Genomic DNA, 21,450 nt, shown 5'->3' with positions numbered 1-21,450 from the left:
ATCGTCTTAATATTAAGTTTTTATACGAATTGGCATTTTGTAGCCAGAAATATGTAAGCATTCACAATTAATCTAAAAATGAAATACTGATATCGCTTTAGAAATTAAGAAAACTTCTTATTTTTTGTAAAAGTAACTATTTATATGTTCATAATTGAAAGTATCAAATAAAACAATATATGAATTTTGTTTTGTTTCTCCTATAAAATTGTGTGCCGCATTTATAATTTCCAAATTGAGAATAAACAGATAATTAAAATGGTAAATTTACAGAACACCGTCCGTTAAAAATAAAATAAAATATCTATGGAAGCTTTTATTTGTCTTCGAAACTTCAATAACATTTTTTATAAAAGTTCTTGAAACAGAAATATCACTAAAATTGAAGAAAACTACTGTTAAGAAAAAGACGAAATAAAAAGTTTTTGCTTCCTTGACTTTTTCAAGTTTAGATTACTTCGAAAATCGAAGAAAGTAATGTTCGAGCTTAATGTTATTGTTGTAGCAGCATAAACATGCCCCATAGCGACTGTCGTGGGAAAGGTTCGAGCTTAATTATTTGCGGCAGTGTTATTTTTTATTAGATAGCGACAAAATCAAACATCAACAAAATATTGATTACCTGAACGTGACTAATATCAAGCTTAAAATGATAAACTTCATTCGCATTATTCAGCATTACCTCTAGAGTACGAAGTGCTACTACATAAAAAGGTGCTAAAATCGAAATGGTCATATGACACAGAAATGTGGGCACTGCCACGCCTCCAAATATCGAAAAACTTCCGAGAGTGCAATCTAAAGCCTTGCTGATAATGTAAAGAACGCTAACATTCACAGAAACATTTGCATACCTCGTGTAGCCGATGAGATAGTACGGCTGAACAAAAAATATATACAAAAGCTAGAAGACCATCACAGTAAACTAGCCCGAAATCTACCTCTAAATGAATGTCACACATGATTGAGAAAAAGTCTGCACTATCTCAATAATCTCAGGTCGCACGAGGGTCCGTACACGAAGCCAAAGGGGATCTCGCCCATTCCGGCTTTCAGTATGTGCTTATCGTCATGAGATAGACCTTTTCGGCTCCCAGCTACGAAAAATCGGAGGCTGAAAACTCGGCTTTTTCAGCTCCCTCCATTCATTCATTTTCATCACATTTACATTCGATTTAATCATATATGGTATGTACATATATGCGTATATTCCAGTTAAACTAATAAGCAAGGAAACTTATTACTCTAGCTCATAAGAACAAACTTATCGTTAGTTTCTTATCAAGAAAGATTCGACAAATAAAGACAAAAAAAAAAACTTGAGTCATTTATCGATTGGACTTTAAAGATGGGTTTGATTTGAAAAAAAAAAAAAATGGAGAGCATTGGACAAAATGAAGTTTGATGCTCCAGATCTTACCCTTACAACTACAATACAAATTTGCACACTTTTCTGTAGCTTTTACGTGCTATGCAAAATAACTTCGATTATCAACAACGGAAGTAAGAAGCAAATAACAATATTGCGGTAGTTATTGCGTGGTTGCCCTGCAGCAGCATTGCTCATTGCTCGTGAAATGTTTCTTTTTTATTTGCAGCGAAACTTTTGCACCCAATGCCGTATTTACAGAAAATTAGGAAGCATCTCCCACAAATCAGAAAAACACTGTTCAACCGATTTATATTGATGTACATACATACATGGTCTTATATTTCAACTTTTCTTATTCAACTTTAAAAAAATTAACATTCCAATATTTGGTAACAAAAATTACAGTTTAAGAAGCAATTTGCATACACACTTATCACCCAATGCCTCAAGTAGAAGTTTAATATAAATTTCTCATAGTTTTGATACGCATTTAGGTAATGTGAATAATGCATTGTAGCAACATGCCCGCAAAATTCTCTAAACGCTGCGTCATCAATTCAGGTACAAATTTAAATGCAGTCAAATTTTTGTATAAGTACTTGAAAAGTGTTTGCCGCGGTTAAAGCTTTGCGGTAAGCGGAAGTCGTTAATCTAATGAATTTTAACTTTACGGATAATAAAAAGAACTAAAACTATTGTTTTTCATTAAATGCTGCCACACTCAATCAATTGTAATTATGTGCCTTTTCCACCTGTTATAGATTTGTGGTCACTACGCTCTTGTTCTGATAACCAAGCCATCTGTAGGGAGAATAAAATATTAAGTAAAAATCAGTAAGTTGAGAAAACTTAACAGTGAATAACCTTTTGCTTATGTTGATGGGCGGCAGCATGACAACGATCCAAAACCATTTTCTCAGTCAAGATGCCGTCTTCGGAAGCGTAAACTGCAGCTTGCCAGGACACACCCAACTTTGATATTTCACGACCCGACATACCCTCACAGACCTTCGCCATCTCTGAACAAGTAGCACCGTAGTCAAACTGGTCTAATTTGAAGCGTCTGTTGGAAAGTAAATTTTAATGTTGATGGTTTTCTAATACATAAAATTTAACATGTTTTTAATAAATAAAATTATACTAATATACTAATTGCATTTGATGGGAATACAATAAAATTAGTTAAAAAGCATTAGCATTCATTTCTAACTTAAATGATGCTCATGCCCCTTATACTAATAGCACTTACTTGCGTCCTTGGGCAGCTGGCTGCAAGACGTATTTGTCAAAATACAGTCGCAACAATCGCTCACGCTCCTCTAAGCCTGGCAGTGAAAACTCGACCATCTCATCCAGGCGATCGTTGATAGCGTAATCGAATTGTTCTGGTGTGTTAGAAGCTAACACAAGCATAAATTTGGAATTTTGCTCTGAGGTACGATAAAGGAACGCGTTTAGAGCAGCCCGTAAATCTTCGGAAATATGTTCCGATGAACGCTTCCGCAAGAATGCATCAGCTTCGTCAACAAACAGCAATAGACCGCGACGGCTAGTCTGTGACCAATCGAACACTTTGTGTATAGCAGTAACACCCTCCTTGCCCATCGGCGCAACATCCCCACCGGTCATAATGGCATAATCCATACCCGAATGTGCCGCCAAACGTTTAGCGAACATAGTCTTGCCAGTACCTGGTGGACCGTGCATCAACACATTGCGATACATACCCCTATTGACTCGTGTATTCTTCGTCGCAATAGCAATGTCACGAAGACGCTCTTCAAGTTTAGGATTTAAAATCACCCCCTTTAATGCATCAGCAGGTTTAGCTCGTAATTTCTGAACATATTTGATTGGATGCTGTATGGCATCAAGGAATGCGAAACGCGACGTTTCTCCTACCAATGTAGGTTTACCAATACGTGCCTCAACATAGCGTGCCGATACGCCGGTTGCTCCTTTTGCAGCGTAGACGCCCAAAGCTAAAAGTGATAATCCACCAGCTGCAGTCAAAACTTTGTCCCAATCAGTAAGCATAGCTTCAGCGCCGGCACCAATTACCGTTCCAGCAGTACTATGAAATTGTAACAGAATATGAAGCCCTCTATTAAATGGTTGTGCTCTTTTTTTACTTATACTCACCGTATACCCTCCAACACAGTAGTGCGGTGCTCTTGTGCCTTCAAACGTATCTGTTCAAGATTGATATCGCGATTTTCGCGATCAACCTTAGCTTTGACACGCATTTCATGTTCAAGCAACTTGAGACGGTTTTTCTCCTTCATTTCAATTTCATGTTCAATAGTCTGCCGACGCATAGCTTCTTGACGAGCTACACTTTCCTCCTGTCTAACGAAGTAGTTTAAACATGCATAACCAAAATTAAACACCATAAACCGTTAACTTACTTTCTTAAGTTTTCCTCTTGAACGCGTTGTTGCTGTGCCAACTGATCCTCATAGCGTTTTCGTGCCAACTGATCTTGGTATTGGGCACGTAATTGCTGCTGTTTAGTTTCTTCCTGTATCAAAATATAGAATATATATAAATCAAAAAATTTTATCACATTCCATTATGGTTCCTTACAATAAGAGTTTTGCGTCGCTCCTCATGGTCGAGGCGTTTTTGTTCAACCTTAGCTTGCTCAATATGCGCTTCGTACTCTTTGACCTTTAATTGGTATTCTTGCTGCCTTGTCGATTCCTGCATTTTGGATAGTTCCAAAGCTTCGCGGGCATGTTCTGTGGAAGCAGTTTATATTAAATAAATAATTTTCATATATATTTGTGGGCATATCACTCAGCTTATAAACGCAGGTCGCTAACATTGTGATTATGCAACTTGAGTATACAATATTGCTCGCCCCGTGAATGAAGGATTGACTTACTTGAACGTTCCAATTGTCGAGCAGCTTCTGCAGCTCGCTCCAGGGCTGAGGAGTCGAAGCGGTAAGCTTCCATAGCCTTGCGTTCGGCTTTACTTAGTTGCTCATCTCCGCTGCGGTCTCCAGCTGTTTTACCATCCGGGTCACCACCGTCCACACTTAAGGGCTCTTGCGGTTGTTGAGGTCTATTTCTACCGAGCAACCACGACATTTTAGGGAATTATTATGTTTTTGAATTCAATTGATTCCAAATTAAGCAAACACTGCAAAATTTAATAACTCCTCCGGTTATATACTTTACTGCTTGACAAAGAATTAAAAACGTGATAATCGGAGCGAATTCTTCTTCTTTTGCAATTCGATTCGCTCAAAAAGTGATCAGCTGAGTTAAAAAGTTATGAAATAAACAAGAATGATGGAATATCTTCGCCTTGTGAAATAAACATCTCTTAAGGCCCCTCTACACACGATGTATTTCTTGTACAAAGGTGTGACCAACATCAAACCGTTAATCGACACTCAGTGGATTTAAAGGAATCAGCTAATTTGCTGACGTAATATGGATCATTCACAGCGATTTGTTCATAACAGAGGTCACCAAATATTTAAATTATGTTGGTTTTATACGAAAAATCAACACAGCCACTGCTCATATTACTACGCTGCCGTATGGACCATAGATAAGTAGATTCGAAACTTAAAAAGGAGTTCCACTTTTAACTACAGAAAATTTCTTGTTTTCGTGATATTTATGGTTAAAGTTTTAAAATGTATTAGCATTTCATGAGGAAATGTAACGTTCTCAACAAATTTCGTTACAATAAATACATCAGAAAATTTTAATTCAAAGGAAATCCTAACGCATTTTTAAACTTCATACGCTCTAAAAGGAGCTGTTACAATATACCAGCCTATATGAAATTTAATGGTATAAGCTCTCAATCGTTAGCTAGTACTATTGCATTTTTCGCAAAATATTTCAATTGCCACTTTGTAGTTGATAATGGTATTGCTGACTCGCCTCTTTGTCCCTAAGCATCTTAATCTGATATCATGAGTGCCATTTCGAGCGTATATTCGTCTCTGAAATGTGATTTTAATAGTCTATGCGCATAGTATACAGAAACTAATCTTGTATTCTCGGTCTATGTGCTTGGTGTTTGTTCTTCCACTAAAAAAAAAAAAAAAATAAATAATTGGCGCGTACACTTCTGTTAGGTGCTTGGCCGAGCTCCTCCTCCTATTTGTGGTGTGCGTGTTGGTGTTGTTCCACAAATGGAGGGACCTACAGTTTCAAGCCGACTCCGAACGGCAGATAATTTTATGAGGTGATTTTTCATGGCAGAAATACACTCGGAGGTTTGCCATTGCCTGCCGAGGGGCGACCGCTATTAGAAAAATGTTTTTATTAATTTTGCTTTCACCGAATTTCGAACCGACGTCTCTCTGTGAATTCCGAATGGTAATCACGCACCAACCCTAAACCGCACCAATTGCTAAACAGTCGTTGCTCTAACAAATTTTACAGTCCCATTCAGGTTGTAGTAGTTAAGGTAATATGGTCAAAAATGACATTCATATTCATTGTACAAAAATACAAGTAAAAACACTCTTTCGATTTTTTTCGACAGACACCCAAGTATGTAGTAACGTGAGCTTTTGGTATTTCTGCTTGAGGGTGTTGGCGGGGCTGCTTTGCCAAATTAGAATTTTTATGGTAACATTAAAAACAATAGAATATCGACACACAAAAAATACAAGTTAATATACCTATTTGACTTCGACAATTTACAATAACAAATATTTTAAATATATTTCTTAGCTATAACAAAGTTTTTTTTATTGAGAAATATCTAAATTCGTTTGTAAATTTTTAAGACTTTATGATAGGATTTTCTCTGCCATTTATACACTTGCGCTAGCGAGTACGGCTATAGCTCATTAGGCAGCACTGCCTTACCAACACATGTAATTCAAGGCAGCTCTCTTCCCGCGTTGCCGACAGATGTTCATTTGTACCAGTTGCTTCCTCTATTCGCCACTTGCTAACTCTTGACGAAAAGAAGAGGAATTTTATTTAGGCAACTATTTAGACGAATACGCCACATTCCTATGACAGCCGGTTGTATGTTACCAGAATGACTCGGAGTTTTCCCGACCAAGGGCTGCCACCCCAGTAAACTATCTCTATCTAGTGAACCGTACCCCACCGCTACTAATCAAACCTTAACGGTAGGCAGCCCACCTGTACAGCACGACTCCCTCTCTGACCTACAACCCTCCTGCTCCAATCCCAGTGTGGGGACAAACCAGTAGCTATTGGTCCCCCGTACAGTCTGCCCCATGTGTCAGACTAGGGTTCCTCGGAACCTGACATCAGTCAAGTGCAATTCTTGCAATGACTGGTGCCACTTTCGGAGGTACTCTGGCTTGCGCACCACCCATGAGTGAACATGCGACTTCGAGCTCTGCACCCGCAACCGCACCCTGTGGCGCGGCCGCCCGTCAACATCAGGCCGCACCAACTAGTGCGGAACGCACAGCAGAACCAACGCAGAAAACCTCACGTGTCCCTTACTCCCCGAGTTACGACAATACTCCCTTGGAGCTTCAAGCGTAAGGTCTCTGTCGAACCCAACGAAGCACAACGACAAGGTGGATATCACATAACGGTTGCACTTCGTTGGACTTGAAGAGATGCGAGAGCTATTTTAGCCAGAAATTCATACTGCATCCTCCGGCCGACAGATCCAAGCTTACTGCCACCAGACGGCTGCACAAACTGACGAACAACAGTACGCCACTTGCTTTCTCCAGTGATGAGGTTCAGGGGGCCATCAACAAAATGTAGTCATCAAAAGCCATTAGCCCCGACAGACTAAACATGCTGATGTTGAAAAAACTGGGTTACCTCACAAGGGTTTTCAATTTGTCTATGACCACCAGGACAAAGGAGGTCAAACTGCACCTTAAGGTAAAAGTCGACGACACACCAGTTCCGACTGTTAACAGCCCCAAAATCTTGGGAGTTATCTTCGACAGTTTGCTCTCCTTCTCAGCGCATACAACCGCTATTGCCACTAAAGTCCAAAATCGCAACAAGGTCCTCAAATCGCTTGCCGGCAACAGTTGGGGTAAAAACAAAGAAATATAGCTATCGATATTTAAGTCAATAGGGCGGCCGGTCTGGTCGCCTGATACCAGTGATTCACCGTGGGCTTGTCAAAACACAGCCATTACGTCTGCGACAGATTGGCTTTTGATGCCCCCACTTCAATATCTATACGACGAGGCCATTATACTTCCTGTATGTCGTCCCGACTACCCCGACGGGTCATCGTCTTCGTAGTCCAACCACCACCCATTGCAGACGAATAGTTCCAACTTCCCCGAGAGTCCCGAGTAACCCTGGCACAATTACGTTCTGGATACTAAACATATATCCGACATGTGAAAGCACCCCGCACGACACTAACCACCTTTTCACATGCCCCATCAAACCCATTCATCTAACACCCCTCTCCCTCTGCACCCAATCTGTCGAAACAGCAAGTTTCCTGGGCCTACCAGGGCAAAGTTACTTCTACAACAACAACAACGTATACGCCACTATACAAAACTAAATACATTTTTAAAACGAACACTCCTAATATAAATCGTTTATTCGAAAAAAATTCACTTGTCAGTGATTCACTTAAATGTATAGAAGGTCATTCTTTCGCAAGATCATACATGAGAATGAAAAATTAGTAACGAGTAAAAAATTTGTAATAAGTGAAAAAATAGTTCTGAGTGATTTCTTGAAAACTATCGAATGAATGACAATTGTTGAACTATCGATTAACTTCCTAGTTTTTATTCGATAGCCCCCCATCACCAATCATAAACAGAAAAATGTTTACGTACGATCTTAACCAGAAAACTATTTTCGTGCTGGACCATACGCAATATTTCAGCATATCCAGTGAGGATTATATACCCCTAGAATTGCTAAAAGGTAAGCCAGGAATTACAGAACCATCAAAAGATGTTCCAGTCTCAGGTGGTACGAGCGATGTTCAATTTAGCAAAAGTTTATGGACATGCTCAGTGGAATCGTCTATTGAATACTGCCGTATAGTATGGGATCTTTTCCCTCGAGGCAAACTTGTACGTTTCATCGTTAGTGACACTGCGGCACATATTGTCAACACTTGGAATCTAACTACACAGAATATGTCGCATGTTTTAAATGCAATGGCACTTGTTGGAGTCCCACAACGCAATGCAGTGCAATCATCAGATTTTTCGGTAATACATGGCTTGCGTGCGGCTATAGAAGCGCTCGCTGAACCAACCGAAACTCAACTAGCGCTATTACAAGAGCGTGATAGTACTTTGATTCATTCAGGAGAAAATCCGATGCCTAACAAAGGGCGTGTTATATGCATAACATCGGCGCGGGATAACTCTAGTATGAAGAGTCTTGAGGACATATTCCACACCGTGTTGATGCAACAAAATACATTGGCTGCTACTCAACGCAAAATGCTTCACATTGACCACTGTCATCTAGTGATCATCAATGTGGTACCACTTAACATAGACTCACTCGTAACCAATCGCGGAAAAATGGATTTGTCGTCAGTATTATCAACTGAAATTCACACTACATGTGCGCCTAATATTTCAAATAAATTAACACATTTAATCATGAGCCACTACGACTTGGCAAGTACTACAGTTACGGGTATACCCATGAAAGTAAGATATGAGTAATTTTTCATTTTTCTTGCCCATATTTATATTTTGCTAATATTTTGCAGGAAGAACAAAATGCTAATTCAAGTGCAAACTATGACGTAGAGATTTTACATGCACGAAACGCCCACACTTCCATATGTGGTAGTGAAGCACTGCTTCCCACAAGCCGCAAAGAAGGTGCTGAATACGAAACCGTGACTCTGAAGTGGTGTACGCCACGTGGTTGTGGATCTTCTGATATGCAACCATGTTTGGCTCAACACCGCGTAACCCCAGTGGATGTTACGTCGCGACCCAGCGCTTGTCTCATTACGTTTTTATTGAATGGGCGTTCAGTTTTACTTGAAATGCCAAGGTGTATAGAAAAATTTTTGAAAGTGGATTTTTATTTTAATTATTTTATTTTAGAAAAACTGGCGGAAAGACAACGAGTCACTTACTTTCGGCTCGTGGGGGTGAAATCTTCATTCACGCTTTGCAAATCACCCGCTCTTGTCTGGAAGATCTGCCCTCAATTTCCGAGGGTCCTGGTGGACGCGTCACCGACTATCGGATCGCTGATTTTGCCTCGTTTATTAAAGCGCATCGCTTCGTGCCGCTTAAAGTGAAGTCAAAGTCTGAAGAAAATCTACACAAAGCTCGTGAAAGGCTACAACGTCGCTCACGCTATTTTCCACTTACACTTAACACTAGCTTGATATATAATCTCCAGCGAAACCTTAGCTGGGTGCCCTATTTCCTACGTAAAATTAGTAAAGAGGATATGGATAAGACCGACGAAACGCAGTGTCAGCAATATATTTTCGAAATTTACACAGCCGCATCTCGCGGGGAGCCGTTGCCGTTCCCTAATATGGGCGGAGGACGGTGAGTTTCTAAAGAAAATATCAATAGAAAAGAATATTAATTTTAATGTATAAATAATGTTAGGTTAAAGGGTTCAAAAAAGGCTGACCAATACAAGTTGATTTACGCTGAACTAGAAGTGTTGATACGGGCCTATGCAACAACACCACATCACAAAGTCATTTTAGAGAGCGTGCAAAATGTGCGTGCTGCTTGTGGAGATACAACCGTTAAAACGGAAAATGATGGAAGTCGTAAGTATAATTTGAAAACATATTTACGTAGTTATTACTGAAATCGTTATCACAGGTACATTTTCAAATTTCGCGGGCTAAGTACACTCGACTCACGATAATTTTTTTGTTTTTGCCATTATCAACATTTCTAGTGTTTTTGAGCACTTAATTCCATTTTTTACATAAAATTGGATGCAACTTCTGTGATCCATTTTTTTCGATAGATGGAAATCGCTGAACACGCAAAACACTTGTCTTATTTATGCCTCGCACAAACAAATTAAACATGCTATATTGCTAAACCGTGAACATATCTTCGAGACGAGTGGACGTACCAACATAAAAAAAATAATAATCGAAAGTCGAATGTACGCAGCTCGCGAAATTTGAAACTTTACCTTATTTTTTGAACAAACCTCGTATATCCAAAACTCCACCGGTCGTCGAAATGACAAAGCACGAGTTCTTTGAATAAATTTTAAAAATGTGAGCGTAAATTTAATATAAAAATCGGCCTAGTGGAAAGAAATTTTGCGATTTGATTGACAATTTAAATACATTAAAACTCAGATACACGTTTCATCCCATATTCACGGTTGTAGCATCCGAATTATGAAAAAGGTTTCTTAAGTGAAATTTCTAAGGTGTCAATGGGCGAGCGAGAATGGAGAGCAAAATTTTAAGGCCATGCAACGTTTTAGGCATTTTCCGCGAGAAAGAAAAAATATATAACGTAGAGAAAAATGAGAGAGAGAGAGAGCTATACCGTATATCTTAGATACAGTTTAGGCTATTTTTCCCGAATTTTTCCTTGTGGTTGGTAATTTCTAGTGAGAAATAACACTGCCTACTTTTTGGCTCTTGTTTGTTGGAGCAAACTTGTAGAAAATATATTTTTGGTGCCTACTTTTTGGCGTTATATTTCCTTGGTGCCTACTGTTTGGGGCGTTTTTTGGTCCTAATTTTTTTTGCTTGTTTTTTTTTTTTGGTGCGTACTTTTTGGCGCTAATTTCCGTTTCCTGGCTAGTGCTTGTGTTTACTATAAAGTGCTATCCATTTCGGCGTCGGATTTATTGGTATTGCCTTGCGGTAATTTGTGCCGTTGCTGCGGTCCTGTAATCGCTGCTTTTCTGCGGATGATAAACGCTCGGAGTAGTGCGCGTTGATGCCACTGTTCGTGTCCGGCGTTTACCTAAACCGGTCGAACCTTCTCCGTTTTTTGTAAATTTTGTTTATTTGTATTCTCTGCAAATGTTGTGAACTTATTTAGATATATATTCTCTCTCTCTCTCTCTCTCTCTCTCTCTCTCCTGGGTCTCTCCCTCTTTCTTTGTCTGCCTTGAAAGTTTCACTTCTGTTATGTGTACTACGCTACACGCACTTTTTATATTTTTTTATATCAGTCCCTCCACAAAAAATGTGATCGCATTTGGCAAATCACTTTAAGCACAACAAGTTATTATTTTCCAAATTTTAGTTAAAACAAGAGCTAAATTCGGTCCGTGCCGAACTTTATATACACGCTCATATGTATATTAGTAAAATTTTATTTCAATTCTTTTTGTCTATGTTTGTTTGATTCAAAATTAATAGCCAGTCCAAATTAAAATGTGCACGATAATATAAAGTTCGGTTATTGACCGTTTTCGTAAATTTTTAATAGAAAAAAAGATCTAATCTTCTTGAGTAACATTGTTTCTTGTAACACCAGACGGATGGACAGAAATTAGGTCTTAACATATATAAAGTGAGTCGGATCTAAATGAGTTGTGGGGCAATACTTATACTAAAATTGAGCGAGCTTTATTAATGCGCTCTAAATTCGAGTATTTGTAGAACAACATCAAGACGCACGCCACAAATAGGAGGAAGAGCTCGGCCAAACACCCAAAAAGGGTGTACGAGCCAATTATATATAAATATATATAAATACAAGTATTCACCCAAAAGTGGGCTATAGTAAAAGGGGGTAATAATGTGAAATCTCACGGTTTTTTTTTCTTACTCTTGAGTTTCAAGAAATTTCCAATATAAATTTATATTTATTTGCGGATTTTTAACCTTTTAATAACCATTTTAATTACATATCGACTGCAGATAATTTGTTTTTTAACAAAAAAAGCAAAAAAAAAAATACGTTTTTATATCTAATTTTTAATCAAGGCGATTCAATTGGTAAAACTGTAATGCGGGATTCTCCAATGTCACCACCTCATTCTATGGACAGCAGTAGTAGCAGTAGCAGTTTGCTTAAAACAAGCAAGCGTAATTTAAGCAGCAGCGGACAACGGTATTAGTTATCTAGAATTGGTCTTTATTTTTCATATTATACCCTTCTTATCCTATCTTTATGTCACAGCTCACTCTTGGACATATTTACCAGCACGGAACGTAGTCAATCTGCAAAACGCGTCGACTTCTCGGGTCGGCTTTGTACACCAACCGGACAAATTGCAAAATTATATCCAGATTTTTGGAACAAAGAAAAAGAGTCTGGTTCTGCTTCGTCTTCCAACACCGCTATAAAAGAAGAAAGTTTAGGTATAAAGTTGGAATTGGGTGTGAGAAATTGAATATGTGAATATTTTATTAAATAGTAATAAATTAAAATGTCCATAAGTGTGTAAAATGTATACCAAATTGTCTGAAAATTAATAAATACGGTAAATGATCACTGACTTCGCATGAAATCCTTATCTTTACAAATCGGCAAACATTTACCTTATTCTTGCAAGGTGCAGGCGACACATACGGTAATTACCCAGTTTGTGAAGGACAAACTGGAAAAATTTATCAAAACAGTCAAGTAGAATAAAAATATTTGCGTATTGCTCCTAGTATTAATAATCTGAAGTAACGAAAGGATTTTTTTCGCCGTTCAAAAGTGTTCAACCCGTACGTGTTTACCCGTGAAGATTCATATTATATTTTAAGGAGTTGCTATAAGAACGGACAGGCGAGTACAGTTTGTACGAGCTACCGTAATAACAGACAGACAAGTACTGTTAGAAATATACAGTTTGATGTTAAAATAAGAGTGGAATACCCGGACAGTATGTGAATTTTTATCCAGCCATTTAAATAATAGTGAAAAAAAAAGAATTTAATGTTTGTTTCTCGTTTCTACCACTAAATACTCGAAAGTAAATACTCATAGGGGTCCAAGTTCATTTTTCTTTACACATGATAATGTTATATATTTTAACCACATTTTCTACAAAAACTGGGTAAATTCTGCCAATAACTTAAATACATTGTTAATAAAGATGTATGTATATAATGTTTGAATATGTATGAGTATAGTAAATCAAATCTTTTTATAACAGATATTTTTTCCGGCTAAAATTTCCCCCGCATCCTTTCTTTCTGCGGCTGACATTTCTCGTCGTACCAACTGTTTCTTCGAGCTTGCCGAAATCCGATTTCTCCTTCGGGGGTGGCACGTAAAGAACGAGAAATGTTGATCCATTGCTCGTGCATGCCGGATTGTTGACGACTATTAATAGAAAATCCAGAATGATAGAAAGCAATATTGCGCCTTCTGACATCACTGCGGCGTTATTCTCCGAAAATATTATATACAAACAAAATGTGATTGTGAAGGGAAAGAGTAGGCAAAAGCAATAGAAACTATCAAACAAAACTACCACCCCAGTAAGCTAGCCCGGTCTAGTGTACCGCATCTCAACTTTTGTCTATCGGTACTGGAGCAGTTTCTTGCAGCAAGTCTGCTCACAATACTTCTCAAGGCTGGCATTGAGACTAACCCTGGACCCAAAGTATACTTCTACTGCGTTTGCCAAAGGCGGCACCATCCAAACTTAACATCGATTAGATGCAACCAGTGTGAGGGGTGGAGCCACCTTAAGACTTTCTCAAGCCTTAAGACCAAAAGGGAGTGGTCCACGCGATATGTGGCCACGTCTTGCTTCCGCCATCTGGCGCCGTAAGCCCAGAACAAAATAGCTTCCGCCCCACTGCACCCCAATCTCTTCCGACTTCCCACTCCGACTCCCGTTTGAGAGGCAATCTGCAGTAATGGCTGGTACTACTATCGGAGGTGCTCGGGCCTGTACTCCACGCGAGATTGGACGCGTGACTACGTCGCCCCCTGCTGTAGAACTCTGCACCTACAACCATCCAAAGTGGCGCGGCCAAATACCACCATCGGACGACAAAAACAACAGCGAAATGCACAACAGGGCCAACGTAGACAACCCCAAACGTCCCACCCACCTCGAATCGCGACCGGGCTAAAATTTAGTATAATGTATATCGCTTTGGAAAAAACGGTAAAAAGGGGGTGATAGAGGGATGTATCCCCATCTTAAAACTGAAAACAGAACCTGCCGGAGGCTTATAGTTCTTAAGTAATTTAATGTTAAAGTTCTATAATTTAGCGAAAAGTAGGTGTTGCCATACACCTGAAATGAAAACGAAGTTCGCACGCAGGGATGTTCAGTGGAAGGTTCATTGTAAAACTGCAGTATTTTTTGCTGTAATATAAAGTTGAGAAATAATTTTGAAAATAAAAACCTACAACTCATTTAAACTTAAAACAATGATATTAAGCGTATCACAAAAAATAATAAAGTAATTAAAATTAAATTAATTAACACAGTATTTTTGCGTGGAACTCCTTATCGCGTAGGCGGCCTTCGGCCGCGCTTCAAAAAAATAACCCTCATCAGTCCAACTCCGGCTACGCAATCCACAGTATTTTTGCGTAGAACTCCTTTTCGCGTGGGCGGCCTTCGGCCGTGCTTCAAAAAAATAACCCTCATCAGTCCAACTTCGGCTACGCAATCCAGTCTTTTTGCGTAGAACTCCTTTTCGCGTGGGCGGCCTTCGGCCGCGCTTCAAAAAAATAACCCTCATCAGTCCAACTCCGGCTACGCAATGCACCGTATTTTTGCATAAAACCCCTTTCCGTGTTAAAACCATTGAACCCAAAATTAAAACGTCATATGCGTGTATGTAGTAAGCAGGCACAATAACCCCCATTCCCATCATTAACACTAAACTCAAGTACTTAATTTTTGTTTTCATTTGCAGGCATCCGGCAACAAAATACTGTTGTAATTCCAATCTTCTTCTTGTTCGCGCTTAAAATTGGAATGTGATTGCATAGGCAAATGAATTTGCATTTAATTTTAATAGATATAATTAGAATATTAACATAAAAATCGGTAAAAACACGCGTGGGAGTGTATATTTGGTGAATTTTAGTGAAATGTTAAAAAATATAGAGTGTAATGTGGCACATTATGGTGAGGTTCCCGAGGGCATTTTGAATGTAAATAATGAAAAAATTATTATTTCCCGAATAATTTAAAGTTATAAAGAGTGTTCCTTAACACCTCACTAACATCTCCACCAAGTTTCATTACAAAAAACATTATAGTTTGCCAGAAATTCCAAAATATACATTGTTCTAAATTCCAGCCGGTCAAACTACAGCTAAAGGTGAAAGACGATGACATACCAATACCAATAATTAACAATCCCAAAATTTTGGCCGAAACCTCCCATAATTTGCTCTCTTTTTCAGCGCACGCAACAACAACAACCGTCTGGTAACCTGGCACAAAGGATACGCAATGGACAAAGCTCCAGACTTGTAAAAATATTGCAATCAGGACAGCTACAAGATGTCCCCCCTGCAACACCTACACATTGAGGCTTCCATGCTTCTAGTTAACAAGTCATCTATGGTTAACAAAATGCTCAGTAAGTAATTTCTGCTAGGGTGCAATTATCAAAGGTATTAAGACTTCGGCGCAGTTTTTGACAGTTAGAACGTTAAATATTTGTCAAAGTTGCCAGAACTTTACATCGAACATGATGCTTAAAAAATTCGAGCAGCACAGCGGTTGTGATTGCAACTCGAAATAGCCCCACTTTCCATTTTTACACCATGGTAATTACACACTTTGTATTGTAAGCAATCAAGTAGTTTTTGAGATATGGTTTTTAAAATGTGTAAAATTTACCTTTCACCTTCAATATTTTCACCATTTTTATTTTCCGTTATAGTACCATTGTAATCAGCATAAAAAGTTCTAATGAACTACATTTTTAAATTGTGCGTATTCCTTACTTGATCCATTTATTCTAAAACTATAGCACTTTTACTTTATTATTGAATAATGGCACAAAATAATCGATGCATATTTTCATTGTTTTATTTTGACACATCACTATGGCGAATTGTTTATTCATATTTTTGAATGAAGTGCAATTTCGAGTGTTTATCATTCATAGTTGCTTTAAATAGCAACACGTTAAATCTACACAGGAATATTCTTACAGAGTAGTTAATTAGTTAATGATACACAATGGAGACTGCCTGCGCAGTTGTTAGCATAACGGAGCAATCTTGTCGCAGTTGTTTACAAAATTGTGAAGACACAAACTCTCTCGACGATGAAGTAGAATACGGAGACGAAACATTTGTTTTACGAAATTTGTATATTCAAATCTTGCGTGTTACTGATATTCAAGTAAAAACCAATAATAACAAATATATAATTAGCATTTATTGAACAATACCCTGTTACAGATACCAACTCCAAATCAATGCCCAGTGCAATTGTCTCCCACCCGCATATGTGGAGATTGTACTCATAAACTTTTGAGTGCTTATGATTTTATTTGCAATGCAGAACGTTCTGAAGCGGTGCTAAGGCAATATCAGCAATCAAATGCATCTAAATTGGGCACAACTCTAGAGACACTTTTAATAGCTGAGGTGAAGAGAGAAACCACAAATGATGAGGTAGAGGATGGCAATTGTCAAAATATCGATTCATTTGACACTGAGTACCTTCTGGATGAGTTTGATGACGACAAGGAATTGGTTGAGGCAGCCGAAGACGCAGTAGATGATGAGTTTGTGGCGGGAGATGAAGATGCAAGTTGTACGGAAAATATGAATGTATTTGATAATTTTGTGACTGAAAATGTGCGAGAAGCTGAAAAAGAAATAGAACAATTAGATGAAAAAAGGTATAGTATGTTTAAAACATACTGCTAAAAACTACTTTGAAATAAATCCTACCTTTTTTCATTAATAGCTCTGATAAAACTCCTGTATACATTGATATGATCGAAAAGAAACAGCCTCGATACGCAATCGGTTCACGCCTGGGCACTTTTGTAACAACTAACTGGCGCAAATGTTCACATTGTCAACGTGTATTTGCCAGAAATGCAACATTGGAAAAACATATAAAAACTGCACATACAAATGTGCCACCCGAACATATTGCTGCTATCGCGCCAAAGCCAACTGAGGAAAAACCAATATTATGTGATCACTGTCCACGCACATTCGCACGTCATTTTGCCCTAGAACGTCACGTTCGGGCTATGCATCCGGATGTTGTAATTGGAGATGGTGAACCTGAATGCGATCCAAAGTTACAGTTAGAAACTACAAAGAACAAAAAACCCTATAAACGCGGAATTTGTCCACACTGCGGCCGCAGTTTTGCTCAAGCCAGCCTAGTAATACATATACGTCGCCACACAGGGGAAAAGCCGTATCAATGTGACGAATGTCACAAGGGATTTCCGCGGCGCCAAGACTTAGTTGTACATAAGAGACAGCATACAGGCGAGAGGCCGCATGTTTGTACTATTTGTGGAAAATCATTTATACGCCCAAATAAATTGTCGCGCCATATGCGCATACACACGGGACTTCGACCTTACAAATGTTCTGAGTGCCATAAATCGTTCACACAATCGAACGACTTGCGTATCCATATGCGTCGACATACTGGTGAAAAGCCTTACAAGTGTAACATCTGTAGTGAGGGCTTTATAAGCGGTACAGCGCTTAAAGCGCATCGAATGGCGAGCAATCACGCTCCACCAGCCGATTTTGAAGAGGATCCGTACGCAAAGTGCCGGTTAAATAAGGCAATTAAACTTGATACCTAAGAGTGAGCAAAGTACAGCAACGCTACGAGTATAAGATAATTTTTGAAAATTGAAGCAATTTTTTGGCCTGCGGCGGTAAAATGTAAAAATTGCAAGATTCGAAAGTATGAAGGATACATCTGTGATTTTTACAAACCCCTATTGATCGATGTCGTTAATGCAATGTCTATATCAGAAATGAACTGCCGCTCAAATTAACAGCTTTGAATTATTTTAATATTTAGGTGGTTTTGTTTTAGCCTTTACAGTTACCCTTTTAACAAGGTTCAGCCATATAAGGTAGAAGTGGGCAATCGCCAGTAATCGAACACTTTCTACTTTTACCGTTCGAAATAAGCAAAATGTCGATTTATTACACGGCGCGTCGCTTCCGCAGAAAAACTAAAATTTGGAAACCCCTTGATATTAGGGTGCAGGCCAAAACTAAATATTGTTGGATTATATTCTGTCAGTACTTCTTTTTTTTTGGGGCTCCCTTTACCAATTCCCAATTACTTTTCGGCAATGTCAATATCGTATCCTTGTACTAAATTTGTATATTCAGACACGAATGGTTCGGTATGGGAAGTGCCACGTCCTCTTATTTTAAAGCAATTTTACTATGCCTATATGTCTCCGGCAATTGCAAGCAATAAGTTTCATTGCAATCCGATAATTGATGTGGCAGCTTCTAATATACGTACAAACAAATACTATTTTTTATTAAAAAACATTTAACAAAAAAAGAGATTCAGAACACTGTTATTATGTAAGAAAATGATAAAAGGACGTAATTACAGTACGAAATCGGTTGAAAATATGTAGTATTTCCGTAAATGAACCTGTCCGCTTACTATAATGGCAATAAGAGTAGATTCAATATCTGGACACTTTATCCCGATACTGAAAAAGTGAACAATTTCATGACTTTAGTGTTGCTTTAGCATTCTATTTAACAATAGTATGTTTAGATTTAAAACAATTTGATGAGGATGTGTGGCAAAAGTGGAGGAGACAGGTAAACTACGTTGACTTTCCCCGGTCCAAGAATGAGGAGAGCGTTGAGTATTTGTAGCTTACGAACGGTTATCAATTCACGGTTATGTTAGCCGCTTCATGTTGCTGATAAAGTGAGAACCAAGATGCTTAAATCTTGTTCCCGCGAGAGCGGGGCAACTAAGGAGCAGGTGCTGAGATTGACAGGGTTCCTTAACTGGCCAGCTCGTCCGCTTCGCAGCTTCCCGCAATGTCACTATGACCAGGTACCCAGATTTATCCTTCTGCCAAAGAATTCGGATGCAATCAAAAGTGAAACCAGGCATTCCCTGACCAGTTTCGAATGCACCATAATTGAGCCCAGGACCCTAGCCCATAAATAAGTACTAAATTACCTTCGCTGAGTCCATCGGAGTTTACAGCACGGTCAAACCGATCCTACATCTGGTTACTCTTTAGCTGGGTATGTTGTTTTATATAATGGTGTACATTCTGTTAAAAAAGTACCGGCAATTGCTCCATTCGAAGCAATACACATATGCCAACGATTAGTCCAGTCATCTTCTTCACCTCCTTCAGCGAACTCTCCTTAATGGCCTCTATATCGACTCAAAGCAGCGTCCGCGGAGTGCCAATTTAAGTTTTGGGAAAAGGAAAGTCACAGGGGGCTAAATCTGGTGAATACGGTGGTTGTTCGATGATATTTGTCGAGTTTTTGATCAAAAAACTGTTCACAATATGAGCCTTCTGAGACGGTGTGGTATCATGGTGTAAGATCCATGAGTTTTCTTTCCACAAATTCCTTTTCCTACGCATATTTTCTCTCAAACGTCGCATAACTTACAAATAATATTCTTCATATACCATAGAACCATTTGGAATGAATTTCGAGTGCACAACATCATGATAATCAAAGAAAACGGCTAGCATGACTTTCACGTTTGACCGACTTTGACGTGATTTTTTGGGTTTCGGCTAATGTGGATAGGGCCATTCAACCGCCTGTTGACTGGTTTGCATATCAAACTCCCATGTCTCATAACCTGTTACGATGCGCTGGAAAACGTTGGGTCCGAATTCACTTGCTCAAGCTTGTTTTCAGCCACCTCCCCATGAATTTATTTGGAACGAGTCGAGCAGCCACGCGTCTCATGCCCAATTGAAGGTGTAAAATGTTGCGAATTGATTCGTAAGATACGCTAAGGTCACGAACTACCTATCTCAAACTGAAATGATAGTTTTCCAGCACCATTTCCTTGACTTTGTCGACGTTTTCATCCGTTGAAGACGTCGATGGGTGACCAGATCGAGGCAAATCTTCCCCGACTTCTCGGCCCACTGCAAAAGCCTTATACCTCTCGTATACCAGTGTTTTTGATAAAGCACACTCGTCATAGGCTTTCTGCAACATTTTCAACGATTCGGCACACGAAATCTCGTTCAAACACACAAAATTTAAGACAAATTCTTTGTTCGATATTTTAATCCCTAGTGGAAATCGCAGAGCACACCTGCGGTTGACTGATATAATTAAATGCCCAAAACAAGCTAATTGACAGATCACGCTCAAACTCTGCGACCAAGGCGTATCTCAGTAGCCCGTGAGTGTTTTGAAATTAGTGAACTACGTATTAATGTTTACTTTTGTCAATCATGAGTCCTGCGTTTATTTTTCCCTTTTATTAACGTATTTTTAATAAAAATATAAATCACGTTATGAAACCTAAGCTTTTATTGTGGATAAAAAAGGTATTCAGTAACTAAAGCAAAAACCTGGCTTGTGTTGCAATTATAATTATTGTAAGCAATTTTAGAGTTTATTGGTTGAATATATTAGATCTAGAATTTGTTAATACTCACGTATTTTAGAGCAATTCAATATCGCTAATAGACTGTAACTTTAGTCAGGTTCAAGGTGAGAAATAAGTTGAGTCTGGTTCCTAGTACATCCACCCTAGGTTACTGTATTATAAAATCCCTTTGTGTTTTATAAACTAAAATTTGTTACATGGTTTATTTTTATATCATTCTAAGGAGAAATGTAATACGTGAATAAATAAAAATTTGATGCTTACTCCTCAAATAAATTAAAAAAATAACTATTTTCTGTCTTTATGATTGTTTTAAACGTTTCAAATTTTTTCCCCAGTTCTTTAAATATCGCAAATTCTTTCCTGAAAACGACTTTAATTTGAATTTGAGATTTTTTTATTATTCACTTATTTAAATATCATAGACTTGCGTTTTTGAAAAGTATCTCTACATAAAAACGTTGTTATTGCTAGCCGATTTCGCTGCTTTATTTGAACTACTCATTGAACAATTAAATCGATCACTTCGTAAACACATACATATTATAACATACACACATATATCTCCTGATAATGAAAACTCTTTTTATTTTTATTCATAATTTTGCGTTTTTATTATAGCTGTATCTAAAGTGA

General features: G+C 38.4%; 3 protein-coding genes across 4 annotated transcripts; 2 read left to right on the top strand and 1 right to left on the bottom strand.

Moving 5' to 3' along the window:
• Positions 1 to 1,673: 1,673 nt before the first annotated feature.
• Positions 1,674 to 4,727, bottom strand: LOC128868499 (ATPase family AAA domain-containing protein 3A homolog). Its single transcript, XM_054110658.1, has 7 exons — positions 4,260 to 4,727; positions 3,959 to 4,113; positions 3,781 to 3,893; positions 3,515 to 3,721; positions 2,622 to 3,446; positions 2,237 to 2,435; positions 1,674 to 2,173 (listed from the first exon to the last, which is right to left on the bottom strand). The coding sequence occupies exons 1-7, from the start codon at positions 4,465 to 4,467 to the stop codon at positions 2,108 to 2,110; spliced, it is 1,773 nt and encodes a 590-aa protein (XP_053966633.1). The 5' UTR covers positions 4,468 to 4,727; the 3' UTR covers positions 1,674 to 2,107.
• Positions 4,728 to 8,109: 3,382 nt separating this feature from the next.
• LOC128868484 (protein asunder) lies at positions 8,110 to 12,756 on the top strand. The gene is made up of 6 exons (XM_054110623.1): positions 8,110 to 8,999; positions 9,062 to 9,354; positions 9,408 to 9,866; positions 9,930 to 10,099; positions 12,245 to 12,371; positions 12,441 to 12,756. Exons 1-6 carry the CDS (start codon positions 8,151 to 8,153, stop codon positions 12,652 to 12,654), a joined length of 2,112 nt encoding a protein of 703 aa, XP_053966598.1. The 5' UTR covers positions 8,110 to 8,150; the 3' UTR covers positions 12,655 to 12,756.
• A 2,503-nt stretch (positions 12,757 to 15,259) lies between these two features.
• On the top strand, positions 15,260 to 21,105 carry LOC128868490 (zinc finger protein 813). Of its 2 annotated transcripts, XM_054110637.1 has the most exons (5): positions 15,260 to 15,547; positions 15,633 to 15,811; positions 16,118 to 16,584; positions 16,644 to 17,089; positions 17,158 to 21,105. In XM_054110637.1, exons 3-5 carry the CDS (start codon positions 16,420 to 16,422, stop codon positions 18,026 to 18,028), a joined length of 1,482 nt encoding a protein of 493 aa, XP_053966612.1. In that variant the 5' UTR covers positions 15,260 to 15,547; positions 15,633 to 15,811; positions 16,118 to 16,419; the 3' UTR covers positions 18,029 to 21,105. The 2 variants fall into 2 exon arrangements, with proteins under 2 accessions (XP_053966612.1, XP_053966618.1); XM_054110643.1 differs by lacking the exons at positions 15,260 to 15,547; positions 15,633 to 15,811 and having other exon boundaries at positions 16,081 to 16,584.
• Positions 21,106 to 21,450: the final 345 nt, after the last annotated feature.

This window comes from Anastrepha ludens, chromosome 2 (assembly GCF_028408465.1).
Source record: "Anastrepha ludens isolate Willacy chromosome 2, idAnaLude1.1, whole genome shotgun sequence".
Taxonomy (NCBI): Eukaryota; Metazoa; Arthropoda; class Insecta; order Diptera; family Tephritidae; genus Anastrepha; species Anastrepha ludens.
This window is presented reverse-complemented; position numbering and strand designations above follow the sequence as displayed.